The sequence below is a fragment of the Balaenoptera borealis genome (assembly GCF_965194805.1).
Source record: "Balaenoptera borealis genome assembly, contig: HAP1_SCAFFOLD_712, whole genome shotgun sequence".
NCBI classification, from domain to species: domain Eukaryota; kingdom Metazoa; phylum Chordata; class Mammalia; order Artiodactyla; family Balaenopteridae; genus Balaenoptera; species Balaenoptera borealis.
The window spans coordinates 139,489-161,404 of NW_028123488.1; the positions used below are offsets into that span (position 1 = coordinate 139,489).

General features: G+C 39.0%; 1 protein-coding gene across 4 annotated transcripts in view; it reads left to right on the forward strand.

Moving 5' to 3' along the window:
• The window catches only part of LOC309621428 (centrosomal protein of 78 kDa-like), a 39,036-nt gene that overhangs the window by 9,592 nt on the left and 7,528 nt on the right, over window positions 1-21,916 (forward strand). The window contains exons 1-6 of one of the 4 annotated variants that reach the window (XM_082408923.1): window positions 10,066-10,434; window positions 13,510-13,645; window positions 13,739-13,895; window positions 14,837-14,881; window positions 15,066-15,229; window positions 16,305-16,435. In XM_082408923.1, the coding sequence (XP_082265049.1) occupies window positions 15,201-15,229; window positions 16,305-16,435 (160 nt within the window). In that variant the 5' untranslated portion in view covers window positions 10,066-10,434; window positions 13,510-13,645; window positions 13,739-13,895; window positions 14,837-14,881; window positions 15,066-15,200. The other 3 variants (XR_014240008.1, XM_082408924.1, XR_014240009.1) reach the window with 3 other exon arrangements.

Sequence of the window (21,916 nt, forward strand, 5' to 3'; positions counted from 1 at the left end):
CCTCCCCATCACATGGCATTCCCCTTTTGAGTGTCTGTGTCTCTCTTCCTCTTCTGATAAGGCACCCAGTTATATTGGATTAAGGGCCCACCCTTCTCCAGTACGGCCTTATCTTAACTAATGGTGTCCACAGTGACGCTCTTTCAAAATAAGGTCATGTTCTTAGGCACTGGGGATTAGGGCTTTAACCTATCTTTCTGAGGAATACAATTCAACCCATAACATGAGACAAATAAATATCAGCTTACTTACAAAGGAACAGTATTTGACTGACAACAAACTTATGAACACACAAGGGAAGCTGGAAGACAGAATAATCTCTCCAAGTGCTGAGAGACAATAACTGTCATCTCACAATTGTGTACCCAGTAACACTAATTTATAAGATCAAGGACAAAATAAAGACATTTTCAAGTAAACAAAAGCACATGGTTTATTACCAATTGATCTTCATTAAAGGAAAATCTAAATGATCCTTCAAAGGAAAATAATCCTGCAGATGAGGATCCAGAGGCATACACAGCTGCAGTCTGTGCCAACAAAAGGGGTACAGGGGGACTTAAAGGGGCCAAAACTAAAAACAGAATCTGACTACCAAGTGGGAAGCATGTCCGCACTGATAGGAACCCAGGGTTTTTCTTCCCCCTGGGGGTCTCACGATCATTAACCATCTGTGTCAGCAAAATGCAGTCTTCCAGGTTTCATATCAGATGGAGGCAAGGGTAAAAGTTGATAGGAAACTTGCATGACTTGGGTGCATTCCTGTGAGTGGGCTATAGCTCAGTCATGCAAAAAGGGGAGGGGTAGGACTGTGGGCCTAAGACGGGGCTGACAAAATGGATTCAGTGCGGTTCAGCCACACAGCATCACTGGGGACCATGACAAGAGCAGTTTATTCAGGTGGTTGAGTTGAAAGTTTGATTAATTGGTTCAAGAGAGAGTGGGATGGGTGGAAGTACAAGTTGTGAGTATTAGCAATTCTTTAGAGAATTTCTGTTATAAACAGGAGTGGGGAAATATGAGGTCAACATTATGTTCCCCTGTACCTTTCTCCTATTCCCAAATTCCACCTGACGTCATCCACTTCTGGTCACTTCTGGTTTGGGATACTTGTACGTGGAGGCATACTGGCTGGTATAATAGTTTGGGATTCCCCCTTTATTACCTATTTTATTTGTATAATGAGAAGATAACTAAACTTACATATTAAGTGTTAAGTATCTCTTACAGCATTTTAACTCCAAAATTGCAGAGAGGAGTATGAGAATAGTTTTTTAATCATTATTTCACCATACACAATATTATCTAACTTTAGCTCTTATATTTGAAGTTTTTTATACCTGATTAATGTCCATATTTATGTGTAGGTGAAAAATAATTTACCACAGTAAGGTTTATAGTTATAGTTTTATGTCAAATTATATAACCACAAATACTAGAAGGCAGTATAGCAGAGTCTCAGGGGCAAGGGCTCTGGAATCTGACTGCGTGGGTTCATATTCTGGCTTAACCTATCCAGGCCCAATTTCCTTATCTAAACTGGAGATAATAATTGTAAAGGTATTATAAGGATTAAATGGGGAAATACATGTAAAGTGCTTAGACTAGTAAACACTTACTAAGTATATAGTAAGTCCTTGATAAAGTTAACTAGTGTTATTACTAAGCAGTGAATCAACTGTCAGTAAGAGAAGACCTGATTTACAGTGGCTTAAACCAGAAGGGTTTGTTCTGCTCACACAGCAGGCACCCTGAAGATAGGTGGCTGCTAAAATTTGCTCATTTCTACAATGCCAGGGTTTGGCCTCACTTCAGTTCCCTTGGACTTTTCCCTCATGATTACACCACCACCAATCACCACATTCTCAAACAAAGGCATTCAAAGGCAGAAAGCAGGAGGCAAGGAAACAGAATTTCTGCCCCTGCGCCTTTCTCTTTTTAGGGAGGAAACCACCACTCTGTGTGTTGTGTTGTGTTCTTCAAGATTGTCTTAGTTTGAGAAAGCCCTCTGGCTAAACAATGGAGGTGCTGGCTTTGAGTGGTCAGGCAGTCCTAAGTGCACTGATGTGGTCCACATGAGGGGCACGGATGGGCGAGGCACCAGCTTGCTGCTACAGCTGTCTAAAGGGCATCTGATGTGGTACATATATACCTGGAATACTGCTCAGCCGTAAAAAAGATTGAAATAATGCCATTTCAGCAACATCAATGGACCAAGAGATTATCATACTAAGTGAAGGAAGTCAGACAGAGAAAGACAAATACTATATGATATCACTTATATGTGGAATCTAAAATATGACACAAATGAATTTATCTACAGAACAGAAACAGACTCACAGGCATAGAGAACAGACTTGTGGTTGTCAAGAGGGAGGGGGTTGGGGGAGGGATGGATTGGGAGTTTGGGATTAGCAGATACACACTACTATATATAAAATAGATAAACAACAAAGTCCAACTGTATAGCACAGGGAACTATATTCAATATCCTATAACAAACCATAAAGGAAAAAAAATTTTTTTTAATAAAGGGCATCTAAAAATCTTACACATTCAAGAACACGCTTCTAATTTCTACCCCCAAACCTGCTCTTCCCACATGTTCCCCATCTCAGTAGGTGGCAGCTCCATCCTTCCTGTTACTCAGACCAAATGTTGGAGTCCTCCTTAATTCCTCTGTCTTACACATCACATTCAATTACACTGTAGTTAATAAATCCTGTCAGATCTGCCTTCAGATTCTGTCCAGAATCCAACTGCTTTCATCACCCCTGTCATCACCATGCTGACCCAACCCACCATCGTTTCTTGCCTGTATTATTTCAGTAGTTTCCTGACTGCTCTCCACTTTCTCCCCCACCATCCTTTTAAAAGCTAGATCATAATTATGTCACCTTCTTGCTCAGAACCCTCCAGTCTCACTCAGAGTAAAAGCCAGTTTCTTCTCATGGCCTGTAACTCCTCTAAGAGATTTGGTCCTCTCCAACTCTGCCCTTGCCTGCTACTCGCCCTCTAGCTCAGGCTGCCCCAACTGCACTGACCTACTTGCTGTTCTTCAGTCATGCCAAGCATGCTCCCACGTCAAGACCTGCCCCTTCTGATGGGCACAGTCTTCTGTCACAGAGCTTCCAGGCTTGATTCCTCACTTCCTTCAAGTCCCCGATGTCACCACCCTGAAGCCATCCCTGCTCCGTACTCCTCGCTGTTTTAGTTTTCTCCATCTAACATGCTATACATGTGTATTTATATACATGGATGTACTATGCTTCTTTATTTATTTTCTATCTCCCCCTCAGAAATGTAAGTTCTGTGAGGGAAGGGACTTTCTTTTTTTCCCTGTTTTACCCCTAGTGCTTGGAACCTAGTAGGCACTTGGGGGGAAAAATGCTGAATGAGTAAATGAATGAGCAAACAATATTATTTAAAAAAAAAAAAAGCTGACTGCCTGATGACCAGACTGCAGCCGTGACACAAACTGCTCCATCTTTTTTTTTTTTTTTAAACAGAAACCATTCTATTTATTTATTTATATTATTTATTTATTTTTGGCTGCGTTGGGTTTTAGTAGCGGCACGCGGGATCTTTCTTTGCAGCGCATGGGCTTCTCTCTAGTTGTGGCACAGGGGTTCCAGAGCGCGCAGCCTCAGTAGTTGCGGCATGCAGACTTAGTTGCCCTGCTGTGTGTGGGATCTTAGTTCCCTGATCAGGGATCGAACCCACGTCCCCTGCTTTGGAAGGTGGACTCTTAACCACGGGACCACCAGGGAAGTCCCAGCAAACAATATTGAACATTCAGTTTGCTTCAAGCTTTGTGTGTACAAGGCTTTGTGCATTTTCTTTCCGTGTTTTATGATTAATACCTTTTATGAATAATTATCAAAATGAGATTATTGAATAGGAAGGTAAAGGCATTTTTTGGCTTTTAATAAAAATAATCAAATTGTTTTCCAAAATATTTAAACCAGTTATGTAGAGGGCACCAGTTATATGATGGTCCTGCTAGGCAGTCTACATTTAAACTTTTCCATAAATTTTATAGGAGAGACTAGAAAAATTGATTATTTTTCCATATTTATTTATAACCATCAATAGTACTGTTACATTTTTCTTTTCAGTTTTTTTTTTTTTTAAACTTTGGGTTTATTTATTTATTTTTGGCTGTGTTGGGTCTTCGTTTCTGTGCGAGGGCTTTCTCTAGTTGTGGCAAGTGGGGGCCACCCTTCATCGCGGTGCGTGGGCCTCTCATTATCGCGGCCTCTCTTGTCGCGGAGCACAGGCTGCAGACGCGCAGGCTCAGTAGTTGTGGCTCACGGGCCCAGCTGCTCCGCGGCATGTGGGATCTTCCCAGACCAGGGCTCTAACCCGTGTCCCCTGCATTGGCAGGCAAATTCTCAACCACTGCGCCACCAGGGAAGCCCTCTTTTCAGTTTTATTGAGATATAATTGACATACAGCACTGTATAAGTTTAAAGTGTACAGCATAATGATTTGATTTACATACATCGTGAAATGATTATCACAATAAGCTTAGTGAACATCCATCACCATATGTAGATACAAAAATTAAAGAAAAAGAAAATTTTTTTCCTTTTGATGAGAACATCAATGTATTTTTAAATAAATTAATTAATGTAATATAAATATTACTTTAAAAAATTAAAATCTCACCCACAGGCTTTCTTTTTTTTTTTTTTTATTCCTTTTTTTTTCTTTTATTATCAGTCATCAATTTTATACACATCAGTGTATACGCGTCAATCCCAATCGCCCAAATCAGCACACCACCATCCCCACCCCACCGCGGTTTTCCCCCCTTGGTGTCCATACGTTTGTTCTCTGCGTTTGTGTCTCAACTTCTGCCCTGCAACCTGGTTCACCTGTACCATTTTTCTAGGTTCCACATACATGCATTAATATACGATATTTGTTTTTCTCTTTCTGACTTACTTCACTCTGTATGACAGTCTCTAGATCCATCCACGTCTCAACAAATGACTCAATTTCGTTCCTTTTTATGGCTGAGTAATATTCCATTGTATATATGTACCACAACTTCTTTATCCATTCGTCTGTCGATGGGCATTTAGGTTGCTTCCATGACCTGGCTATTGTAAATAGTGCTGCAGTGAACATTGAGGTGCATGTGTCTTTTTGAATTACGGTTTTCTCTGGGTATATGCCCAGTAGTGGGATTGCTGGATCATATGGTAATTCTATTTTTAGTTTTTTAAGGAACCTCCATATTGTTCTCCATAGTGACTGTATCAATTTACATTCCCACCAACAGTGCAAGAGGGTTCCCTTTTCTCCACACCCTCTCCAGCATTTGTTGTTTGTAGATTTTCTGATGATGCCCATTCTAACTGGTGTGAGGTGATACCTCATTGTAGTTTTGATTTGCATTTCTCTAATAATTAGTGATGTTGAGCACCTTTTCATGTGCTTCTTGGCCATCTGTATGTCTTCTTTGGAGAAATGTCTGTTTAGGTCTTCTGCCCATTTTTGGATTGGGTTGTTTGTTTCTTTAATATTGAGCTGAATGAGCTGTTTATATATTTTGGAGATTAATCCTTTGTCCGTTGATTCGTTTGCAAATATTTTCTCCCATTCTGAGGGTTGTCTCTTCGTCTTGTTTATGGTTTCCTTTGCTGTGCAAAAGCTTTTAAGTTTCAGTAGGTCCCATTTGTTTATTTTTGATTTTATTTCCATTACTCTAGGAGGTGGATCAAAAAAGATCTTGCTGGGGCTTCCCTGCTGGCGCAGTGGTTGAGAATCTGCCTGCTAATGCAGGGGACACGGGTTCGAGCCCTGGTCTGGGAAGATCCCACATGCCGCGGAGCAACTGGGCCCGTGAGCCACAACTACTGAGCCTGCGCGTCTGGAGCCTGTGCTCTGCAACAAGAGAGGCCGCGATACTGAAGAGGCCCGTGCACTGCGATGAAGAGTGGCCCCCGCTTGCCGCAACTAGAAGAAGCCCTCGCACAGAAACGAAGACCCAACACAGCCAAAAAAAAATATATAAAAAAATAAATAAATAAAATATAAAAAAAAAATAGCCAGCATAGTTTGTTTAAAAAAAAAAAAAAAAAAAAGATCTTGCTGTGATTTATGTCAAAAAGTGTTCTTCCTATGTTTCCCTCTAAGAGTTTTATAGTGTCCAGTCTTACATTTAGGTCTCGAATCCATTTTGAGTTTATTTTTGTGTACAGTGTTAGGGAGTATTCTAATTTCATTCTTTTACATGTAGCTGTCCAGTTTTCCCAGCACCACTTATTGAAGAGACTGTCTTTTCTCCATTGTATATCTTTGCCTCCATTGTCATAGATTAGTTGACCATAGGGGCGTGGGTTTATCTCTGGGCTTTCTATCTTGTTCCATTGATCTATGTTTCTGTTTTTGTGTCAGTACCATATTGTCTTGATTACTGTAGCTTTGTAGTATAGTCTGAAGTCAGGGAGTCTGATTCCTCCAGCTCCGTTTTTTTCCCTCAAGACTGCTTTGGCTCTTCAGGGTCTTTTGTGTCTCCATACAAATTTTAAGATGATTTGTTCTAGTTCTGTAAAAAATGCCATTGGTAATTTGATAGGGATTGCATTGAATCTGTAGATTGCTTTGGGTAGTATAGTCATTTTCACGATATTGATTCTTCCAATCCAAGAATATGGTATATCTCTCCACCTGTTGGTATCATCTTTAATTTCCTTCATCAGTGTCTTCTAGTTTTCTGCATACAGGTCTTTTGTCTCCCTAGGTAGGTTTATTCCTAGGTATTTTATTCTTTTTGTTGCAATGGTAAATGGGAGTGTTTCCATAATTGCTCTTTCAGATTTTTCATCATTAGTGTATAGGAATGCAAGAGATTTCTGTGCACTAATTTTGTATCCTGCAACTTTACCAAATTCATTGATTAGCTCTAGTACTTTCCTGGTGGCATCTTTAGGATTCCCTATGTATAATATCATGTCATCTGCAAACAGTGACAGCTTTACTTCTTCTTTTCCAATTTGTATTCCTTTTATTTCTCTTTCTTCTCTGATTGCCATGGCTAGGACTTCCAAAACTATGTTGAATAATAGTGGTGAGAGTGGACATCCTTGTCTCGTTCCTGATCTTAGAGGAAATGCTTCCAGTTTTTCACCATTGAGAATGATGTTTGCCATGGGTTTGTCGTATATGGCCTTTCTTATGTTGAGGTAGGTTCCCTCTATGCCCACTTTCTGGAGAGTTTTTATCATAAATGGGTGTTGAATTTTGTCAAAAGCTTTTTCTGCATCTATTGAGATGATCATATGGTTTTTATCCTTCAATTTGTTAAGATGGTGTATCCCATTGATTGATTTGCGTATATTGAAGAATCCTTGCATCCCTGGGATAAATCCCACTTGATCGTGGTGTATGATCCTTTTAATGTGTTGTTGGATTCTGTTTGCTAGTATTTTGTTGAGGATTTTTGCACCTATATTCATCAGTGATATTGGTCTGTAATTTTCTTTTTTTGTAGTGTCTTTGTCTGGTTTTGGTATCAGGGTGATGGTGGCCTCATAGAATGAGTTTGGGAGTGTTCCTTCCTCTGCAATTTTTTGGAAGAGTTTGAGAAGGATGGGTGTTAGCTCTTCTCTAAATGTTTGATAGAATTCACCTGTGAAGCCATCTGGTCCTGGACTTTTGTTTGTTGGAAGATTTTTAATCACAGTTTCAATTTCATTACTTGTGATTGGTCTGTTCATATTTTCTGTTTCTTCCTGGTTCAGTCTTGGAAGGTTATACCTTTCTAAGAATTTGTCCATTTCTTCCAGGTTGTCCATTTTATTGGCATAGAGTTGCTTGTACTAGTCTCTTAGGATGTTTTGTATTTCTGCGGTGTCTGTTGTAACTTCTCCTTTTTCATTTCTAATTTTATTGATTTGAGTCCTCTCCCTCTTTTTCTTGATGAGTCTGGCTAATGGTTTACCAATTTTGTTTATCTTCTCAAAAAACCAGCTTTTAGTTTTATTGATCTTTGCTCGTTTCCTTCATTTCTTTTTCATTTATTTCTGCTCTGATCTTTATGATTACTTTCCTTCTGTTAACTTTGGGTTTTGTTTGTTCTTCTTTCTCTAGTTCCTTTAGGTGTAAGGTTAGATTGTTTATTTGAGATTTTTCTTGTTTCTTGAGGTAGGCTTGTATAGCTATAAACTTCCCTCTAGAACTGCTTTTGCATCATCCCATAGGTTTTGGGCCATTGTGTTTTCATTGTCATTTGTCTCTAGGTATTTTTTTATTTCCTCTTTGATTTCTTCAGTGATGTCTTGGTTACTTAGTAACGTATTGTTTAGCCTCCATGTGTTTGTGTTTTTTACGTTTTTTTCCCTGTAATTCATTTCTAATCTCATAGGGTTGTGGTCAGAAAAGATTCTTGATATGATTTCAATTTTCTTAAATTTAGTGAGGCTTGATTTGTGACCTAAGATGTGATCTATCTTGGAAAATGTTCCATGCACACTTGAGAAGAAAGTGTAATCTGCTGTTTTTGGATGGAATGTCCTATAAATATCAATTAAATCTATCTGGTCTATTGTGTCATTCTAAGCTTCTGTTTCCTTATTTATTTTCATTTTGGATGATCTGTCCATTGGTGTAAGTGAGGTGTTAAAGTCCCCCACTATGATTGTGTTACTGTCGATTTCCTCTTTTATAGCTTTTAGCAGTTGCCTTATGTATTGAGGTGCTCCTATGTTGGGTGCATATATATTTATAATTGTTATATCTTCTTCTTGGATTGATCCCTCGATCATTATGTAGTGTCCTTCCTTGTCTCTTGTAACGTTCTTTATTTAAAAGTCTATTTTATCTGATATGAGTATAGCTACTCCAGCTTTCTTTTGATTTCCATTTGAATGGAATATCTTTTTCCATCCCCTCACTTTCAGTCTGTATGTGTCCCTAGGTCTGAAGTGGGTCTCTTGTAGACAGCATATATATGGGTCTTGTCTTTGTATCCATTCAGCAAGCCTGTGTCTTTTGGTTGGAGCATTTAATCCATTCACGTTTAAGGTAATTATTGATATGTATGTTCCTGTGACCATTTTCTTAATTGTTTTGGGTTTGTTTTTGTAGGTCCTTTTCTTCTCTTGTGTTTCCCACTTAGAGAAGTTCCTTTAGCATTTGTTGTAGAGCTGGTTTGGTGGTGCTGAATTCTCTTAGCTTTTGCTTGTCTGTAAAGCTTTTGATTTCTCCATCCAATCTAAATGAGATCCTTGCCGGGTAGAGTAATCTTGGTTGTAGGTTCTTCCCTTTCATCACTTTAAGTATATCATGCCACTCCCTCCTGGCTTGTAGAGTTTCTGCTGAGAAATCAGCTGTTAACCTTATGGGAGTTCCCTTGTATGTTATTTGTCGTTTTTCCCTTGCTGCTTTCAATAATTTTTCTTGGTCTTTAATTTTTGCCAATTTGATCACTATGTGTCTCAGCGTGTTTCTCCTTGGGTTTATCCTGTATCGGACTCTCTGCGCTTCCTGGACTTGGGTGGCTATTTCCTTTCCCATGTTAGGGAAGTTTTCGACTATAATCTCTTCACATATTTTCTCTGGTCCTTTCTCTCTCTCTTCTCCTTCTGGGACCCCTATAATGCGAATGTTGTTGTGTTTAATGTTGTCCCAGAGGTCTCTTAGGCTGTCTTCATTTCTTTTCATTCTTTTTTCTTTAGTGTGTTCTGCAGCAGTGAATTCCACCATTCTGTCTTCCAAGTCACTTATCCATTCTTCTGCCTCAGTTATTCTGTTATTGATTCCTTCTAGTGTAGTTTTCATTTAAGTTATTGTACTGTTCATCTCTGTTTGTTCTTTAATTCTTCTAGGTCTTTGTTAAACATTTCTTGCATCTTCTCGATCTTTGCCTCCATTCTTATTCCGAGGTCCTGGATCATCTTCACTATCATTATTCTGAATTCTTCTTCTGGAAGGTTGCCTATCTCCACTTCATTTAGTTGTTTTTCTGGGGTTTTATCTTGTTCCTTCATCTGGTATATAGCCCTCTGCCTTTTCATCTTGTCTGTCTTTCTGTGAATGTGGTTTTTGTTCCACAGGCTGCAGGATTATAGTTTTTCTTGCTTCTGCTCTCTGCCCTCTGGTGGTTGAGGCTATCTAAGAGGCTTGATGGGAGGCTCTGATGGTGGGTAGAGCTGACTGTTGCTGTGGTGGTCAGAGCTCAGTAAAACTTTAATCCACTTGACTGTTGATGGGTGGGGCTGGGTTCCCTCCCTGTTGGTGGTCTTGCCTGAGGAAACCCAACACTGGAGCCTACCTGGGCTCTTTGGTGGGGCTAATAACAGACTCTGGGAGGGCTCACGCCGCCAAGGAGTACTTCCCAGAACTTCGGCTGCCAGCGTCACCATCCCCACAGTGAAACAGAGCCACCCCCTGCCTCTGCAGGAGACCCTCCAACACTAGCAGGTAGGTCTTGTCCAGTCTCCCCCGGGGTCACCGTTCCTTCCCCTGGGTCCCGATGTGCACACTATTTTGTGTGCGCCCTCCAAGAGTGGGGTCTCTGTTTCCCCCAGTCCCGTCGAAGTCCCGCAATCTATTCCCACTAGCCTTCAAATTCTGATTCTCTATGAATTCCTCCTCCCGTTGCCGGACCCCCAGGTTGGGAAGCCCGACGTGGGGCTCAGAACCTTCACTCCAGTGGGTGGACTTCTGTGGTATAAGTGTTCGCCAGTCTGTGAGTCACCCACCCACCAGTTATGGGATTTGATTTTACTCTGATTGCGCCCCTCCTACCATCTCATTGTGGCTTCTCCTTTGTCTTTGGATGCGGGGTATCCTTTTTGGTGTGTTCCAGTGTCTTCCTGTCGAATACCGTCCAGCAGCTAGTTGTGATTCTGGTGTTCTCGCAGAGGGAGTGAGAGCACGTCCTTCTACTCCGCCATCTTGGTTCCTCCCACTGTTTACATTTTTATTTTCTCCTCCTGATATCTATAAACATAATTCCACATAGCTTCAATATAATTTGCCATTCTTATCTTTTCATACTAAATTTCAATTTTTGATTCACAGTTATACTTTTTTTTTTCTTTCATAGTTATACTTTTTAACATTGGATTCAGAAGGTTTCATTGAATTGGTCCATTTTTTAAATTGATGAAAAATTGGAAATAACCTAAAATAAACTATTGTAAACATCTTCATAAATACAACTTTTCTTTTTCTACTTAAAGATGTATGTTTTTGATTCTCCATTAATCAACTTGCTTGGACAATAGTGTATTAAATAGAAGTTGTTAAGAGTGTTTATGAAGTCAAAAAAAAAGCTTATGAATTGTCTGCCAATTGTTATTTCAAGACAGTGATATTTTAATAATCAAATAGTACATACAAAGAAGTTAAGATTTGTGGTATCACACTAATTACATATTGTTATTAAAAATTTATATGATATGTAAAGCATTCTTAAAATAGCTAAGTTGCCTTTTGCTATAATATTAGAAATGGAAACATATATAAATAAAACATGTATATGTGAAACATATTAGGAATTCTGTAATATTAGTACCTGGTGGTATATAATACGGCATCATGGAATGAGAATACAATTAAAAATTTTTTTTTATTTAGCGTGATTAAACAAAGTGGAAATGTAACTGAAGTATACAAGCTCATTGAGGTATTTTAAGAGTAATTTTATTTCTTGGTCTATTTTTTGTATTTGCCTCAGTTATTTGGAGACATAGAGGTAAGCCAAATCAATAGCTGGGTATATACTTAGATCCAGGTGAGTATAGGGGTAAGATAATGGTGTGAATTGTGTCACATTTATATTGTAGTTATGTATGCCTAAAAAAGACGGGAACTTTTATTAGAAAATTTTTTTTATCTCCTAACACAAAAAGTATAATTAAAAAAATTTTTAATACAAATGTATTTGCATTAGTTTCTGAAAGTAAAGGAAGGGTATACACATACAAACCACATGCATACAGACATCTTTTTTGGAGGGTAATTAAGTTAAAAAACAAAATAAAATAGCACAAAAAGAACTGAGCTCCTATATATTTTTAAGAGGCATGTTAAATCACACAGAATCATGTGGTGATTATCAATAAGCTACACTCTATGAAATATTTATCCTATATTACCACATACACTCTATTTTACACTCCATCCTAATGCTGCTAAAATGTAGAAAGCAGCAGCATAGCACAGGGAGATCAGCTCGGTGCTTTGCAATGACCTAGAGGGGTGGGATAGGGAGGGTGGGAGGGAGGCTCAAGAGGGAGGGTATATGGGGACATGTGTATGCATATGGCTGATTTGCTTTGTTGTGCAACAGAAACTAACACAGAATTGTGAAGCAATTATACTCCAATAAAGATCTATTAAAATAAATAAATAAAATAACATGAAATAGTAGATTTGAAGGATAAAAATAACCATTTTAACCTATGATGTTTGTTTTCAGTAAATTCAAATTAAATATTTAAATGTGAATTTTAATATATGGCTTGTTCTAAATAAAATATTAACACGTAGGTCTAGTTTTTGCAACCAAATATTTCATATAAAGATACTTGCCTCTTTACTGCTGAAATATAGGATAAGTCTCCACATTTCACTCTTTTATCCAGTGGGTTTCATTTGTTTTTTTGTCTGTTTTCTATATGAAATCAAAGGAGCAGTGAAGGCTGACAGGCTTATAGGAGAGTAACATTGACTCACCTACCACCCAGCAACTTGCAGTCTTATAACTTTTACTGTTTTTACATAGAAAAATTCATCTTAAATTGAAATTTTGGTCCAATTCTGAAGATTCTGTTTGGCAGAAGTCATGGGTGTACCTGTGTTTCGCTATCCTTGAGATTCAGAAATGCCAAAGGTGTTCTAAGATTCAATAAACTTGAGTGTTTCTGCATGATACATAAAATGTATCATACTTTGGGATTTTTAAAAATTTTATTTTTCCATTTCTTTTTTTTTTTTTTTAAATAAATTTATTTATTTATTTATTTATTTATTTATTTTTGGCTGTGTTGGGTCTTCGTTTCTGTGCGAGGGCTTTCTCCAGTTGCGGCGAGCGGGGGCCACTCTTCATTGCGGTGCGCAGGCCTCTCACTGTCGCGGCCTCTCGTTGCGGAGCACAGGCTCCAGACACGCAGGCTCAGTAGTTGTGGCTCACGGGCCCAGTTGCTCCGCGGCATGTGGGATCTTCCCAGACCAGGGCTCGAACCCGTGTCCCCTGCATTGGCAGGCAGATTCTCAACCACTGCGCCACCAGGGAAGCCCAATATTTTTCCATTTCTGCACATCTCAATACTTTTGTTTTAGTTAAAATAACTTGTTAGTGTCGAGAACTTATATTTTTAAAAAATGCTGGCTTATGTAAAACCTTTTTACAAAACGATCCTTTTTTTAATGGCCTTGGCATCATTGTCCAGTGCCTGTTTGATTCCTTTCAAACTGTACACTTTTGAGAGTTGCTCTGTAGACCTTTGGTGCATCTTGATTCCTTCTTTCGTGCTTTGTCAAACATAGGATTGGCCACAAAGAAACCTGTAAGTAATGGAAGGAAACACTCTGCTGGTAAAGAATGTTATGGTCCTGAACCTCTACCACCTGGTGTGTCTGGTTTTCTGCCGTGGCGTACTGCAGAACGTGCAAAAAGCAACAGGTAATGTGTTTGCATTCCCTGTCTTTTTCAGTCGTTCAGAATTCTTTATTTTGGAACTTCCATTACGTGGGCGGTCTCTGGTGCTTTCTACAGAGGAAAGAAGATAACTCACACATGGCTTCTGCCTAATGAGCCGTCTAAGGAAGAAAAACAGAAAGTAATTGGGAGTTTCAAGTTGTTTCTCAAGTGTCACAACAGAGGTAACCCCGTGGGAGTCATGAGGAGACTAAAATTATCTCCAATTGTGCAGGTGAGAAAAGTTTCACTAAAGGCAGGTGTAGTTGAGCCAAGCCCTACAGCACAGAAGTAGGAATTTGGATATGTACGAATGGGAAAAAAGACATTTTAGGCATGGGAAGCAGTTTAATGCAGAATGGATGAGAAATCTGCATTAGACCTATTCTAAATCAACTGGCTTATTAACTCAGTAAATCAGATTTAGTGAGTCAAACTAGCTTTAGCTGATTACTTATCCAGGGGATAGCTGTTCATAGTAATTTTTGTCATAGAACAGTAAATAAAATTGTTGAATTATAGCTTTAGGCTTGCTAAGTGAAATAGATTGCTCTAGATGATTTTCACGTGACTTACTTGGTAGTATTCATGAAATTGGGGGTTAACAATTGCTTAAGAAAACAAAGAGAACTGATTTTAAATAGTACTTGAAGGAGTTACTGTGTAAAGTATCTGTTCAGTAGCTCATGTTAAATGGATGTTTATAATCCTTATTGGACAACCAACTAATTTTTTGCAAATGGTAATGTGAATTGCTGTTGCATAAACTATAGTGTTGAATCCCCAGTCTTTGCACTTGAGTTTAACATCTCTGTGGTTTCCTATCTTCTTGGTGAGACACTTAATCTCAGGTCCATCCTCGTCACACAGAGTGGTAAATTAGAGAACGATTAATATCACCATTTAAAGAAGTGAGACTGAAATCTCAACCATCCTGAACATAGGAGCTGAAGGGGCCTCTCGGCAGTTCAGAGAGTTATCACCAAGCCAGTCGGCTGAATTCTGTTCAGTTTTCTCCGTAGCAGAGCCCTCCAGGTCCTTCTTTTGAGCTTATTTATTTTTATACACAATTCTGTATGGATACTGTACATAATACTAAATAGTTGTATTAACTGGATTTAACTGGTGATGTATTTACATCAAGATCTAACTTCGTTTTGTTGATATCTTTTTAAGGGCTTTCCATTCATCAAAGCTCGTGATGTATGTAATCAGGTGCAGGTATGTAGCTATCATATTTATGATATGTAGGGGTTGAATTGGGAAAGGTGGGTGGTCATTCTTTTTGCTTTTTAAACTGACAGAGCCTTACAAGAAGCATTTCCCTCTCTGAAATAAATCCATGTAAAACTTGTCTGGTTGCTCTCCCAATGCAACCGTGTAATTGTGTGGATTTCTCACACAGCTGGCAGCCTTGTGGTTATGTCTGTGAACAAGGAAGCCTGTTCTCCAGTCTGCAAATCAGCTGTTACCCAGTGAAACGAACTTGACTGCCATTTCTGACCCCTCATATGGAGCTGTCATACTCAAGAATGTTCATATGTTTTCAAGAAATGTTGTTTGCAGGCCGTATGTACAAATTCCTGATCTGAAAGCCAATATAAAGCAACATCTCCCAAACTTCTGCTCTCTCACCAAGGCCACACACATTCCCTCGCTTATGGCCTCATGGCAAGCTAGTACTGTCAGTATCAGATTCTCCTTCCCAGTGGTCTTGGGGACCGCATAGTTGCTCTGTGAAAGGCACCACTGCTGAGATTGAGAGAAGAGCACCTTGGGTGTCAGTCCTGCCCTTGCATGCCCAGAGGGAGGGGTGTGCGCCTCGTTCTCCTGTTGGGAGTTTCCTCTGCTGCAGGTTTGCTGCTTGTTGTGAAAACGATGTCCTAGTGACTTGTCTTCTGCGTAGTTATATAATCCCAGCACACTTCTGTATGATCTGTAGACTTTTATGGGGTTGTGGCCAGGTCAGTTTTTAAATGTTTGGAAATGTCCTATGGAACAACATTGCAGTGGCAGTGAAGCTTGACAGGAGAATTGTATTACTGCTACCCTAGTTTTGGCTTAAGGGTGATGAGAAGATGAAATTTTTGATGGGTCAGTTTTAGTTGCGTATGTGTATGTGATTTATTTTTTAAAATTCTAACGTCTGTTATTCACAGCTTAGATATGTTGACTTTCTGATTATTCATCAGTCCCTTTACTGATGTATTTTCCTCCGAAAAACTACATTTGCTTCCAGACTGTTTTCGTCTGATGGTAAAGAATAAATTTTTCATTTGCAGTATAAAGTTGATCTGAGAAAAAATGTTTATCTTGGCTCTTCACTTGGCTTCTGTGAAAGAAACTTAATAAAATAATATGGGCAATTCCCATTACTAATCCTAACCATGTACAACAGAGGTCTGTACAGTAACATAGCAAAAATAAGTTACTGTACTTTTACTTAGTCATTGCCTGTTTTAGACTAAGGAGCAGTGAGAGACATTTATAAATAATGATACGTCAGATCACTTTTGTTAAATGTCCTCTAATATTTGGATATTTGGTATCTGGCTTGTGTTATCTTTTATACAATCTTGTCTTCTTTCTTTGCACTTCAGTTTAACAACTCTGTGGTTTCCTATCTTCTTCTTGTGACACTCAGGTCCATCAGAATTTCCTGTGACTGTGACAGTAGAGAGTCCTTCCTCCTCAGAAATCGAAGAGGTCGAAGATTCCTCAGAAAGTGTTCAGGAAGAGCCAGAGAAAATCAGTTTGAAACAAGAAGCATTGCAGGTACGAAGTTATCACTTTAAAGCTATAGAGAAGATTATTTTTCAAATGGAAGCCTGATTGCAACACTGCACAGCTTGAGTGAGGGTTCTGTTTTCTCCTCCCATCTGCATTGTATCCCCTTGAATGGTTCCTTAAGCTTAGACCAAGGTGAATGGTGGACATTTGAACTCTAAGAAATAAAAATCAAAACATGTCGTTAGTAATATAGTTTCCTTTCCTTAGAACCTTAGGATATTCGATTTAGGGAGAACCTTAGTGATCATAAGATAAAGAAATTGAGTTCTGAATGAATATAGTCAGCTGATTCAGTGCTCTTGTTTTACAGATGAGAAAATTGACAGTTCTAGTTGAACTCTCTTTTTATAAGAGGAAAATATGGCCTCATTTTAAATAAAAGTAAAGTTGAAAAAAGTTTTGATGTTAATATTCTCCTTTCCTAAAATAAAAAACCTCAAGAAGCTACATTATATTCCCTAATAAACCTGACATCTAATGTGATTCCATACTTTGGTTTGTACGGACAGAAAAGAAAAACTGATTTTCATAAGAAACTTTTGCACCTCAAAAATAATATATTTGTTTTATTTCAACTTTAATGCAGAGCTGAACATTTCTAGTAAATAAGGGAATACCATTTGGGGGAACCTTGTCTTTGTGCTACAAAGTCCATGTGTAATTTTTAAAAATTATTTAATATGATTCTCTTTTCGTATGAAACATGAAACTTGACAGGTTTCAGAACTAATTATCCCATTATTGTAGGACTATGGTAATTACTCTTTGATTTTCAAAAGAGAATGTTAGATTTTTATGTTTTTAATTAAAATTAATGATAATATAGAGAAATTTTAAGAAAACTTAGAAAATTATGAAATGTTACAGTGGGAGAAATCTATAGTTCATGTAGAGTTACCCCCTTTCATTTTATAAATGAGCACCTACAATTTGTAGCACATAAGTGATTTCTTAGTAAATTGCAGAGTACGACAAGACCCGAGAGCATCTAACCCGCATTCCTTGTCATTTTAGATGTGTTGTATTCATTTCCTTCATGAGTAGAACAGGAGATTGTATTTCTAAAAGCAGTGATAGACTGGGGAAGACCAAGAACTTTAAACACTGGGACCACAGAATAGCAGATTCAGAATGCACTGAGAACCCTTGCAGCTCTTCTCCGTTTTGACAAGACACTACAAGGATGGTATCAAAGTGTTTAAGTACATAAGCCAACAACAGTCAAGAGATTTCAACATAGTTTTGAAAGACGGAAGACACATGGAAGAGTGTGAAACTGAAGCAGTAGAACAGAGGAAAAGCATCACCTAGAATATGCACAGGTACCACCTGCAACTGAGGAGGATTCTGACCCCACCTGCAGAAGTAGCTTCATGCTTTGATGCGCATGTAGGAGAGAGGGTGGAGTTAGTTAAAAGTGTGACTGAAATAGGGGAGCTCATTGAAGGGTTGTGTTTGGAGGAGTGGACTCCCAGCCCCGCCCTCACGCTCCTGAAGTGAGATGATTTTAAGTTTGAACACAGTGAAACTGGGGAGAACTAGGGCAGCTAGTGTGAGTTTTTACACCCTAGAAAAGAGTGTTTGGGGGGGATCCTATTACAGTCACTCCCCACTTCTTCCTGCATAAGAAGCCAATCAATCGTTGACTTCAGGGAGCTTTCTGCGCTCATTCTTAAATAGAAAATAACTGTCATTTGCCTGATAGTTGAGTAAAGCTTACAACATGAGAGGGGGGGAAAAGAGTGAAAACATATCCTGGTAGGACTGGGGACAATTTAGGGAACAAAATAATTTAAGAAAAAACCCTAATTAGTATCCTGAGAGAGGTTTAAAAAGAGCTAGCAACTATAAAATAAGACTAGGGTGTTAATTAAAAAGAGAATGGTCAGAAAGCAAGAGAGGTGTCTTGGATATGAAAATACGGTTGCTGAAATATATTCAGTAGGAATTTTAAAAATTTCTCAGTATATAAAAAAGAACGACACAATGGAAAATGTGATAGCCATACGTTAGAGAGGCTGCATCTGGGAGATCCAACATGTTACCATTAGAAACTCCAGACCCAGACAAAAAATGGAGGGAAGCTGTCAAAGGGCAACAAAATTCCCCACAGCTGAAAGTAGACATCAGGCCTCAGATTGAAAATAGTTACTCAAGTTTTGAGCAAGATGAACAAGAATAGACTCATACCTAGGCACCCTTCATTGTGAAACTTTAAAATACTGAAAAAATAAATTAAAATAGATTGGGCTTCCCTGGTGGCGCAGTGGTTAAGAATCTGCCTGCCAATGCAGGGGACATGGGTTCCATTCCTGGTCCGGGAAGATCCCACATGCCGCCGAACAACTAAGCCCATGTGCCACAGCTACTGTGCCCGCATGCCTCAACTACTGAAGCCTGCACGCCTAGAGCCTGTGCTCTGCAACAGAAGAAGCCACTGCAATGAGAAGCCCGTGCACCGCAACGGAGAGTAGCCCCCGTTCACTGCAACTAGAGAAAGCCTGCGCAGCAATGAATACCCAATGCAGCCAAAAATAAATAAATTAATTAATTAAAAGAAAAGTAGAATAAAATACTGAGAGGATACATCCATTCCAGAGAGAAAAATACTGGTCACCTAAAAAAAAAATTTTAAATCTGACTTTATCATAGTTGTCATCAGCACCATGGATGCTGGAAGGTATTAGAAAGATACCTCCAAATTTTTCCAGCACATAATTTTCACCCTAGGGTTTTGTATCCAGCCAAACTATCAGTCATAAGTGGAGGCTGAATGAGATATTTTGTACAAAAAGAAATTTGAAAAATTTACCTCCTGTGCTACACCTTAAGCTATTTATAGAAATAATCCAGCAAAATGAGGCAATAAACCAAGAAGGAAGGTAATAGGGGATTCAGTGCAGAGAGCAGCTAGTCTAGATTGGAGAGGCTTCCATTGGTTGTGTGATTGAGAGCTTAGAAACACCTTGAGGCATATTGTACTTACTAGGTATTAGGCACTGTTGGAAGGGAGGAGGGAGAGGAAGAGGAGAAGGAACTTGAACTCCAGAGGAGAAAAGGCTATACTGACATAAACATGAAGCAAACTAAACTATGGTTGATTTTTAACCGACTATTGGTGAGGAAGAGAAGAATCCACTTAAACTTGACACTATAGATGCCCCCGTTTTCAGTGACACACAGGGGTAACGACCACCTATCTAATTTGTTGTCCAAACCAGAACTTGTCCAAACTCCTTACACTTCAATAGTGTAAGGAGGCGCTCTAATGCTGTAACATCAGGACAACAGGTATAAACTGGAACAGCCCAAGGCGGCTTGGGGTATGTGGTCACCCTGCACAAGGGCAGTGACACTGACACAGTATGGAACGAGGTGTAGTCTATACACAGAGACACAGTACATCTGCAGTGGGCAATATTAATTTAATTGTAATAATGGCAATACTGTCTTGGTTTGTAGCTTTTATTGTCAACTTGCATGTAATAACAAATAACTAACCTAAACTATACTTAGTATGTATTAGTATTAACTTGGTATGTACTGAAATGTATTGTGTACTAGTATGTACTTAGTATATGTTAGGCTCTAAGTGTTTTTGCATATATTAACTCATTTAATCCTCTGAATAGCCTTATGAGGTTGGTGCTAATATCATTCCCACTTTTGAGAAAAGGATGCTAAGACAGGGAAGGAACTTGCCCAGGCTGTACCGAATTTAGGGCTGGATCGAGGCTTTGAGTTTAGGCTCTCTGCCTGTTCTCTTAAACCTTACTCCCTACTGACTCTCAAATGACAGAAGACTTAACTGCACATAGAACAGAATATAAATTTCAACTTTGACAACGTAAAAGCTAGGTTTGGAAGGTAGACAGGAGGTAGAAAAAAGGGAAGATGGTATGAATGTCCTCATTTTACAAAGCGTGACGTTGAGAGAGTTTATAGTGGATCAACAATGTAGGTTTTTAAGTATATCGCTAAAGTCAAAGAGATCATGAGCAGTGGAATAACTAATGATGACATAACTTTACTGAGCAGTGTGGACATAGGAAAGAGTGTAAAGGAACTAAACCCTTACTTAGTAAATCAGAAAGTCAACAGATAATGCCTCAAATTTAGTCAGAAAATAGTCATGTTAGAGTATTACTTGGAAATGGAGAAGAATTCAAAATAACAATAGTTGGACCTCCCTGGTGGCGCAGTGGTTAAGAATCTGCCTGCCAAGGCAGGGGACACAGGTTCGAGCCCTGGTCCAGGAGGATCCCACATGCCGCGGAGCAATGAAGCCCGTGCGCCACAACTACGCAGCCTGCGCTCTAGAGCCTGCGAGCCACAACTACTGAGCCCACGTGCCACAGCTACTGAAGCCCTCGTGCCTAGATCCTGTGCTCCACGACAAGAGAAGCCACTGCAATGAAGCGTAGCCCCCGCTCGCCGCAACTAGAGAAAGCCTACACGCAGCAACGAAGACCCAACACAGCCAAAAATAAATAAATAATAATTTAAAAAATAAGAATAAAAAATAACAATAGTTGACGTCAACCTCATAAAAAAGGAAATCCAAACAGCCAGTACACACAGAAAAGTATACGACTTCATCAAGTAATAAGAGAAAAGTGAGTCAAAACCAATGAAACTACATGCCAATCAGATTGACAAATACATAAATAAAGTCTGGTAGTATCAGGTATTGTAGACCTGGAGTACTATGGGAATCTTCTACCCTGCTTATACTGGAGTATAAATCGACACAACTACTTTGGAAAGCATTTAGCACTCTCCATCAACTGAAGGTATATAAATAGCCTGTGACCCAGCAGCCCTCACCCCCGCCCTGTGTAAATGCACCAGAATAACCGGTACAGCAGGATTCCTGTCCATGATTTGCATTAGCACAAACTGAAAACAACCCAAATGTCCATCAAGAGTCAAAAATTAAATAAATTATGTGTATTCATACAGTGGGAAAACTATCAAGCAATAAAACTGAATGAACTAGAGCTACAGGCTGCAATGCGGATGAATCTTTTAAACCAATGTTGAGTGAAAGAAATAAGATAGAAAAGACTTCATATACTATGATCCTCTACATAAAGTTAGACGTTGACAAAACTAAACTCTTTTGTTAGGGGTGCATGCAGGTTAAAGGAAATGATTTTCAGAAATGAGGATGGTGTTTAACCGGGAAGAGGGAAGGAGCTTGTGATGAGAAAACGATATGGGGGGGTTTTGAGATGCTGACAAGTATCAATACTTTCAGATTCGAGTAGTGGTTATGTAAGTATTCTCTTTTGATTTGTCACATTGACAGTTTTGTCCTGTGCACTTCTCAGTACACATATCGTATTTTACAATTAAAAACCTGTGTACAGAATCGGTCGCTTCTTGAGTGCTGGATGTGGGAGTGGGATGAGACTATTTCATTTTAAGCCCTTCACTACTGCTTGCGTTCACATGTTCATTCAT